This window comes from Gavialis gangeticus, unplaced genomic scaffold (genome assembly GCF_001723915.1).
Source record: "Gavialis gangeticus isolate Ggan-Ray unplaced genomic scaffold, GavGan_comp1, whole genome shotgun sequence".
Taxonomy (NCBI): Eukaryota; Metazoa; Chordata; order Crocodylia; family Gavialidae; genus Gavialis; species Gavialis gangeticus.
In genome coordinates this window covers 45,226-54,942 of record NW_017728965.1, presented here as the reverse complement: position 1 = coordinate 54,942, position 9,717 = coordinate 45,226, and the positions used below count along the sequence as shown (strand labels likewise).

General features: G+C 46.9%; 1 protein-coding gene across 4 annotated transcripts in view; it reads left to right on the top strand.

Annotated features, from left to right (window-relative positions):
* The window catches only part of OGDH (oxoglutarate dehydrogenase), a 70,738-nt gene that overhangs the window by 17,077 nt on the left and 43,944 nt on the right, over window positions 1-9,717 (top strand). For 2 of the 4 annotated variants that reach the window (XM_019503949.1, XM_019503931.1), the window contains exons 2-3: window positions 1,843-2,031; window positions 8,427-8,529. In XM_019503949.1, the coding sequence (XP_019359494.1) occupies window positions 1,843-2,031; window positions 8,427-8,529 (292 nt within the window). Of the gene's footprint in view, window positions 1-1,842; window positions 2,032-8,188; window positions 8,280-8,426; window positions 8,530-9,717 lie in introns of all 4 variants that reach the window. The other 2 variants (XM_019503957.1, XM_019503940.1) reach the window with 1 other exon arrangement.

The window sequence follows — 9,717 nt, the reverse complement described above, 5'->3', positions numbered from 1 at the left end:
TTTTGGGTTTTGTTTTTTGGGTTTTTTTGTGGTGTGTCTTTAACTTTGCTGGCTGTTCAGGCCTGAACTGCAAACTCAGCCCCTTGAGGTGCTCTTAGCTCTCAAAATCCTGTTCTCCTTGGGTTCCTAGCCTTGGAGATGGGAGGCCTGGTTTTATTGCTAGGTAGATGGCAGCTGAGCAGAGAGGAAGTTTAAACTGGTGTCAGCAGGGAAACCCTTTAAGCTGAGGGAGGCTTTTTAATAATGCTGGAGTCAGCAGGCTTTGTGCCCAACTCGCTTGGCTCTGGTCTCCTTTTGGTTTCCGGTTTCTCTAGCAGGGTTTCCACACACCCGCCCTCCCCCCGCCATTGCCTACATCTGGGCAGGTGTCTGTCAGCTTTTTCCATTGGGGACACGTGTGGCATGGCTCCATAACTGACAGTGCTGCAAGCCAATGCTTGCTCTCCTACAGTATCCATAAGACTTTCCAGTGCTCCCACAGGTCGTGAGTCTTGCTGACATCACTGATGCCTGTGACAGTGCTGTGAAAGACGGGTGTTGGTAATATCACAGTGAACCCCACCCTCTGTATTTATTGGCATACTACATGCCCCCTTGGAAAATGCCAGCTTAGTTTCCATTCTTTTATTGACTTTCATTCTTATACAGAAAAAATACCAGAGCAATTCTTTTGTGGCAAAAAACCTCCAAAGACCCTGGCAGGTCAGAATAGTTTGGATGCTCCAGATTCCTGTTAGAAATCACTGGGTTTCTCTTGGCCACTGTACGTGAATATCTAACAATGCCAATATTGTGTGTTGCTCTTCAAAGGGTCTCGTGGCATCCCTGGGCACCACAGCATAATATATAAAAATGTAAGATACGGGACCATGTACTGGGCCTGACTTGTATTTTGGCTGCTATGTGGAGCAGGCAGGATATGGTAGCTGTGCCCCTTTATAGATGACCCCTTATAGGCTACCAGCTGTATCTGTGTGGAGCAGATGAACTGAAGATGTATAAAGAGCATAAGAACTGTCATGGCCTGGGTCACTCCATAGTTCCATCTTTCCTGGTCTCCTGCGTCACAGTGGGCAGATGTTGGAAGGGAGACTGACCCTGGGAATGACCAGGCTTTTTCCCCATTTGTCTTTCACTTGCAGCCTTCAGCATTTTAAGACCTAGGATGTTCTAATTTTTAGAGGCTGTGCCCCTCACTCCTGTGTTCAATAGCCACTGATGCCCCTTTCCTCCAAGAACATGTCCAGTGAATCTGGCTGAATGCTCAGATTCCCCTACTTCTGGTGGCAATGAGTCCTGCCCTTAAATGACTTCCTGGTTGAAAAAGAACTGCCTTATGTTAGTTTTAAACTGACTGCCTACTAGTTTCATGTTGTGACCCCTGTTCTTGTATGGGAAGAGACCATCAGTAATAAATCCCTATTGACTTTCTCTTCACCACTTAATATTTTAGAAGCCTTTCTCATTTCTCTGTTCAAGCATTTCTTCTAAAATGAGCAGGCCTGGCCTCTTAGTCTCTCTTCATAGGGAAACCCCTTCATATCAGTCATCCTGTTGCGCTTAGCTGTACCCTCTCTAGTTCCTGTCACTGGCTAGTGGATTGTGGCGATAGATGGTTGGGGAGTGGAGCCATATGTTTCTCCAGTTATGTCCTGCCCTCTTAAGCTGTCCCTGGTGTCATGTAGGCTACATACAAATTGTAATTGTGTGGAGCAGCTCCCAACAGCTGGGTTATCCATTGAGCCAGAGGAGCTTGTACAGCCATGGCATTGGGCAGATCCATGCATTTGAATAATCCATGCAGCAGATGAACTCATTCTGCTCTTCCTTCTATCTCCGCAGTCATGGGACATATTCTTTCGCAACGCCAATGCTGGAGCTGCTCCAGGCACTGCTTACCAAAGCCCCCCTCCACTGAGCGCCAGCCTGTCTGCACTGACCCACGCCCAGGCCCTTGTCCAAACACAGCCTAATGTTGATAAGCTGGTGGAAGACCATCTTGCCGTACAGTCACTCGTCAGGGCCTACCAGGTAAGAGGTGGTAGTGATGAGAGGCTGGTTCCTCTTTGCCTGGACCTGGCTCAGGGCAGCGGGGAATCCAGCCTGGTACTGTACAGTCGGTCTCGGGTCCTGGGCTATGCTTTAAGTAACTTGGCGAAAGCAAACTGTGTGCTGTGTTGTGTTGGAGAGATCCATCCAGGTCAACCTGCGAACTGAGGCAGCTGTGTCCTTTCTGACTGTTGTGCGTCAGTTGATGAGCAAGCTACTAACCTGGAGGGCGGGAGGAAGGAATCAGCTGATCCTTGCTAGACAATAATAACATTTTTAAAGATATTGTCAGCCAACAGGGCAATTAGCAGAGTTATTAACTCTACCCTTGCAGCTACCACTTTTTCACTCCATTCAAGCCCCCTGGTGTGGTTGTTCCCTGTCCCATTTTCTCCCCCTCCCCTTGCTTTGTCACCCATCTCCTAGAACTCCAAGTTACACCCTAGGGAATTATGGTGCATAAAAACTCAAAATGACTGACAGGAAAACTCAAAATTATGCTAAATTAATTACTTTTTAGTTTAATTTGTAAAATAAATAAATAAATAAATTAAATATATAGATCTATAACACTATTTGAACCTTCTTTAGAAAAATATATGCAGGTACTTTGTATGGTTGGCAGGTGGATGGGGAGTTGCAAAGGAGTGTGTGGATTTTGTGGGATGCATACTTGTATAATGTGCACAGGTGCATAATTGTTTAATTCCCCAGGGTGTATCAAGTGCAGGAAATATGTCTCTGTCTCCCTGATGGCAAGGGGGTGGGGGCCATGTCCTTACTGGCTTCTCAGATAATGGTTGGATTAGCGTAGACCTGGCTGCCAAAATCTGCAGCTAGGGATACACACCTCTTGAAAGGAAGAAGTCTATGCACACTTTAAGTTCCATCGTCAAGGAAGCAACAGGGGGCAAAAAGTTCCTCTTGCTCAGATCTTCCATTCAGCTCTCTAATTGCTATCTGCTTTGCAATGACTCTTCGAAAAGGGCTAACATCTACTGTATTTGTTTTCATACAACACATCCACAAACTATAACACACGCCTTGTTTTTGAAATGTGGGTGGGGGGAGATCTTTTCTTGTAAGTAACAAGGGAGCACAGCCTGTTTCTTGTCCTGCTTCCAGCGGGTTGCTGCAGATCTTTCTTTTGGTTTGAACTAACAAGTGGTAAAACCTGCATATAAGACTCTTCAATTTCTAGCAGCTGTTTTTTGGGTGGAAAAGGCATGTTTACATGCAAGAATATACAGACTTCCTATCCCTTTGCGGGCAGCCTATGCAGCAGGTTAACAACTGCTGATTACCCTCTTGTATATCTCTTGCCACCTGTAGTAGGTGTCTGGCACTGTTGCTCAAGGGGAAACTCATCAGAGGTTATCTACAAAGTGGGATCAACCTTGTGCTGTTGATAATGGCCAGCTTTGCTTCCTCAACTTTTCACAGATTTTCATAGACATTAAGGCTGGAACAGACCTCAGAAGATCAGTCCAGCCCCTCTGCCCCAGGGGCAGGAAGTTGGCTGGGGTCACAGGATCCCAGCAAGATAAACATCCAGTTGATTCTTAAAGGAGTCCAGAGTAGGTGACTGGACCACTTCTGGTGGCAGTCTGTTCCAGGCCTTGGGGGCTCGGACCGTAAAGAAGTTCTTCTTTGTGTCCAGTCTGAAACGGTCTTGGAGGAGTTTGTGACCGTTTGACCTTGTCATCCCATGGGGCTCTCTGGCAAACAGGTGTTCCCTGAGATCCTGATGTACACCCCTTGTATATTTATAGGCAGCCACCGGGTCCCCCCCAATGGCTTCTTTGCAGTCTTCCTCCTGAAGACAAGCCAAGTAACGTGCAATGATCTCCTTCTTGCCACGAGGCAACACAATTCTTCTGCAACACGTTTGTCTTTCGGTTTTGCAGCACAAGAGACCGAGTCCAAACTACCAGCCTTGTCCTGCTTAGTGATAGATAAGCAGAAAAACAGGCTGCCGCTTGAATCTTCTGAGTCATTTAGAATCTATTTCCAGTGTCTTGGATGGCATCTCATCACCATGCAGTTTCCTGCCATCCCTGGCTTGAGGAATGACCAAGCACATTTGCTATTTAGAAAAGAAGCCTCATTGGAGTCCTTTAAAATCAGCGACTCATGTTTCTCAGCCCTCTCTCTCTTTTTTTTCTCCTTGATCCTGATGACAATGCTGGGGAGGAAATCCAATAGAAGAAGGGCCAAGACTAGAGGTTTTAAGGTCCTCTCTATGTGTAAGTGGCTTGGTTTGTAGAGGTTTACTTTTAGCTTGGTATAATCCATATTAGCAATGTTCCCATGGTTGTAATTCTATATAGACAGCCTTAAAAGCTATGGAGGTCTGTGCAACCAAATGTATGGGACAGTTGCCACTTTCATGCACCTGGCAATTAATTGCTTTGACTGGATGGAGCTGGGGTGCCTCAAGTTTTAACCTTCCCCTGCTCCGAATGTGCTTATTCATGGCTTCTGCATCACCACAGAACAAAGTGCTAGTTCTTCAAGGGCAGGGAAACCATCCTAACCCCAAGAGGGCAAATGTCATGTCCTCCACCTTGGTGAAATGCTACACTTTGTCTGCCTGCAGAGTGAAGTGTGCCTATTGGGGATAAAAAGAGGCCCATCTCCTCCTTCCTCTTGCTCTGAGCTGCTGAAGAGCTTCTTCCAGCTAAGCCGGGGTTGGGCAAAATGTGGCCTGCGGGGCCCTTAAATGTAGAAAATTAATATTTATCTGCCCCTGGCTGCCTGTCGTATGGCCCCTGATGGCTTGCCAAAAGTCAGTGAGCGGCCCCCCACCTGAAAGAATTGCCCGCCCCGAGCTAAGCCAACCTTCCTTGGACTCGTGGCTACCACAGAACAGGACTGCTTCCATGGGGACCCAAGACCACATGCGGTTTGGCCAGCTGAGCTTATTGCCTCTTTGCAGGTTTGGTTTCATATATCCTCTTACTTCACTGCTGAAATCCAAAATTCTGCGGCAGTGCTTCTCAAGCTATTTAGACTTGAGGCTTCTCCCTTGTTAGACTCCAGAGCTCCAGCTCTCCTGGAGGGTGCCTGTTCCTAGCTTTGACTTGTTTCTTGACTACAGAAAAATATTAGAGCAATGCTTCTATTGCAGAGAACTCAGGCCATAAGAGGGCAGAATGGTCTTTAATACTCTGGGTTCCTATTTGAGACTTCTACAGATGATTCATTAGAAACCCAGGTGTTGGCAGGTTTAAAAGGGCTGGTAATTCATACACCCTTAAAAGGCTCTCACAGCACCTCATGGGGGCGCCCAGTTGAGAATCACCACAGAGCAACTTTGGAGGCTTGTCAACTTTAACTGGGGTTTATATGCCACTTGGTGAGTTCCCCTCACTTCATCAAAGAGCCAAAACAAATCAGCCCTTGAACCAAATTGTGGCTAGGGCTCCCTGAATGCTCCTTTGAGCACTTTACATGTTCTCCAATGCGTTCTGATTGGAATGCTCCTGTATGCTGCGATGCCTCATGTATTCAGTGTCCCCATGTTTCAAAAGGGTGGCAGGGGTGCTTAAACTAAAGCTCATTGAACAAGCTTTAGTTAAAGCATCTTGCTGTTACTTTGAAACACCGGTTGCTGAATACACAAGATGCTGCAGGTGTTTTTAATTAGAGCAGCTCCCAAGAGCCACTAAAATTTAAAAAAAAAACAACAAAAAACAAACCTCTTCCCCCCCCCCCCAGCACATTTGTGGGTGCCCTTTTATGTATACACAAGTTGTCCCCCTTCCATTCCACTAGGATAAAGCAATATATAACCCCCATTACTGGGGTGGTGGTTTTACTAGTCATGTGATTTCCATAGAGGAAAGGCAACAAATGCTTAGGCCCATATTTCACTGCTTTCACACTAGAAGCAGCTGTGCTGTTTTAAGTTTTAAATAATCGCATCCCAGAAGCCAAGCAGAATGAGCTGTAGGGGCTGAAGCAGAATGAGCTGCTAATGAGACATGAGGGCCACAGCTCTTAGAACTGCAGTCTCATCGGGGAATCAGTGCAACAGTTTGCAGAGTGTGGCTACCTAAATAGGGCTGGAGAACTCTTCGGCAATGCAGACGCTACTCCAGAGTCCCTGAGCTTGCTTCAAAATGAGCTGACAGCAGTTCAGTAAAAAGTGGTAGCATCCGAAGCCTTGGTCAGGCACCCCTCCTCCCCTCTGGTTCTGTAGCTTCTAGAAAACTATCTCCTCTGTTGGGTAAAATGGCAGACCCAGAAAATTAAAAGCTTCTGACTGCGGTTGTAGAGGGGCAGCTGAGGAAGCATATGGGGGTGGCCACCACCTAATAGGAAGCTGTGGGGGTGGGGAGTGGGAAACCACTTGCTTCTGACTTGGTGGGAGAGGAAGTGACACTGCTGATGATGTAGGCCAGGTGTTGGGTTACCTCTGACCTTTGCAGCCCCCTTGTAGGTAATAACCGCACCGTAGTCCCAAGTACAGGTGAGACTCAACCCAAAGCCTTAGCAGCCTTAAGAGACTGATCTGTGTTGTGGTTCTTGCTATATTGGTACCTATTGCTTGGTGGCTTCTTGCTTGGCATGAAGGTCCAAGCTGATGTGAAATATTTCTCCTTCGTGGGTATCAGCCCGGTTCACTTGGAACAGGGCTTCTTGCTTCATGCTGTTGGGAAGAAGAAGCTTATGAGACTTGCAATGGGACCATCCTGAGTGCTTGAGGACACCAGTCCTGCTCTGCTTCCCCAGCTGGAACCTCTTGAGTGCCCAGAGGCCTAGCTCCTTTCTTCCAAGACCTTGACTCCTGACTCGCAACTCCTGCCACAGCTTATCCCATCCCTCTTTGTCCTGTTCTTTGTATCATCCTTTGATCAACATTGAAAGACACAAGGTGGCTTGAGTTGCCAGCTCAGAGAGGCAAATGCATGGGGATCTAAAGTGACTTTCCATTGACTTTGCTAATGTGGGACAGGTATACTTTGACTAGATGTTTCCCATATGCTCTGTGCCTGCCAGTCTGAGAGCACTCTTTCCTACACCCCTGGCTGCAGTCTTTCATTTATGAAGGCCCTGGGACAAACAGAATAGCAGCCAGTACTCTTGTCCTAGGAGCTGGTCCAGAATTGGCTTTGGCCCTTTGAAGGATGCTTGTTTTGAGCTCAGGGCTGTGTGAAACGGGTGCCTCTTCTCCCTTGCTCCAGGCTGACAGTGGTAGTGCCACCTTTTATCTCGGAGCTGATTTCTTTGAGAATTTTCCATAGGTCTTAGTTCCTGTACAAAGCCCCCAGCACTGCATATTTCTCCTCTGCAAACCAAGTAGATGCAGGTCTACTAGGAGCCAGAGACCGTATATTTGTCCTAGATGGCATGTTTGATTCATGCTGCCTCCTTTCCCCCCAGCTTATGGAAAAAGGAGTTGCAACTGTATTACTTTAGGGGATCAACCCCATCTTGGCATTCAAGCTCAGCTAGAGTGGCCTGAAAAAGACTGGGAGTAGCTAGTAGAGGCCTTGAAGAGTTGCCAGTCAACATACCACAGTGTCTCGCATACAGCACACCCTGGAATATAATAAGCACCTTTTTGTTTTTGAAAGGCAGAAGGAAATGGGGCAGGCAAGATCTTTCCTTATAGTAAGTACCTGAGTAGTATCAGGGCAGGAGTCCAGCCTGGTAGGTATTCTGCCCCCTAGGGATCATGTGCAAAGTGACTTTCACTTTTGCCCAGCAGAACTGGTGGTTACCATACATATTCTCACAGTACACACTCCAGTTTCCAGCCATTGATTACTTTGTGGGGGAAAGAAAGATGTTGTGTGTGGGGAAAATACAGTAACTCCGTCTGCATTTTGCTTCCAGCTGTTAATGGGATTACTTGCCCCCACACAGGAGAGAGGGGTCAAATCTGAAAAATTTGTGTCAGATGCTTTCAGATCCTTGCCAAAGATGCACCATAACAGTGATTGTGGTAGTCTTATTTATGCTAGTGATTTGACCAAGTTGGGACCCTCTTATACAATAGACAGAAATTGGTTTGACAAAGCAGGGGGGAGGGTGTGTGTGTGTGTGTGTGTGTGTATGTATGTGTGTCTCTCTCTCTCTCTTCTGTTACCATGGTTTTAAAATAATTACTAATGTATGTTGTTGCTTCCAGGTCAGGGGTCATCACATTGCAAAACTTGATCCTCTTGGCATTAGCTGTGTAAATTTTGATGATTCGCCGGTAACTGTTTCTCCAAACGTCGGTGAGAATTGATCTGCCAATTTTAATTTGAATGTAACTTAACTTTTTTACCCCTGCCCTTCCCCACCCCTCTTTTTTTGTTTCTCCTGTCCCTTTTGGTCTCCACTCTCCTCTCCTTTCCTCCTTCCATTCCCGGCTCATTTCATAGATTCGAGGGCACCATGTAGCACAACTCGACCCACTGGGAATCTTGGATGCTGATTTGGACTCGTCCGTTCCAGCTGATATAATCACATCCGCTGACAAACTGGGTGAGGGCTTCTCGAGAGCAGTTTGTGCTGCATCGCTTGAGCTCCTCTCACTTCTCAAGGCTTTGTAGGTAGAACGCTTCACCAGGGCTGGCCGGGGGGAAAGGTCTCAAGTTTCCTTAGAAATGATCACTCTCCAAATTGTCTGTCTGAAACCTTGGCTTTACCACATGGCTGCCAGGGAAGCCTAGTGACCCCCTCTTGCCTCAGGGAATGCTCCTCTTCCCCAGATGGAGAAGCTGGTTGTGTTCTTCCTTCACTGCAGTCATTAAGCAGATTGACTAATCAACCCAGTGGGACCAAAGCTTGCATTTCCATGGAAATGCCAAGTGGTTCCATGATGATGGTCCTCTGGGATTCTTCCTGTTGCTGCTTGGTTCCAAGGCAGTGCAGCTACTGTCTTGCCAATGGGCTGATTGCCCCCACAAGAAGAAGCCCATGGTGGTTGAAGAAGATGGGAGCTTTGGGGTCCTCTATGCCAGGAGAATGTAGTCAAAAGACACCTTTCCTTGATGTTGCATTCTCTAGTTTCATTCAGATGCCCGGCTCTGACTCCTTACCTGCCAGTGATCATGACAAGGAAGCTTTGGAAGGCATTTCCAGATTGACAAGAGAGGGTTAAAATGGCAGTGCCTCTAGATGGGAGATGCATGCATGTGGCACAGATGGATGTGTGGTGCCTGGTGCTGGCAAGCCTGTTCAGAAGGTGTCTCTCACCATGCTCTGTAACCTGCTGCCCTTCTAGCCTAACATGGGCTCTGGTGCCTGAGCGCTCTATCCACTCGCTGGTATTTTCTAATGGTTCATGGACCAGGTTCTGTAAGCACTTCTAAATGGCATGCTTTTAACTTAGACTAGAGCTACCATAATGACTACTAACCTTTGATGTAATCAAAATATGCCATAAGACTATAGCATGCATGTAAATGAGTTTGATCACCTAACCAGGGCACATCTAGAATCACTTCCTGCTGGAATCTACTGGGGAATGGGCAGTTGGGGAGAGATTTATTGGACTGTTTGGTGTGTAAGAGATCACTTCAGGGGTAGTTGTATTGTGGTATTGAAGGTAATAGTGTGTCCTAAGATTTAACTGACTCTCTTTATTTTTGGAGCTACAGTGGGCAAGAGTGATACTGGATTCATGTTACTGTATTCACTAGCATACCATATGCCTCACCCTCCCCCCCC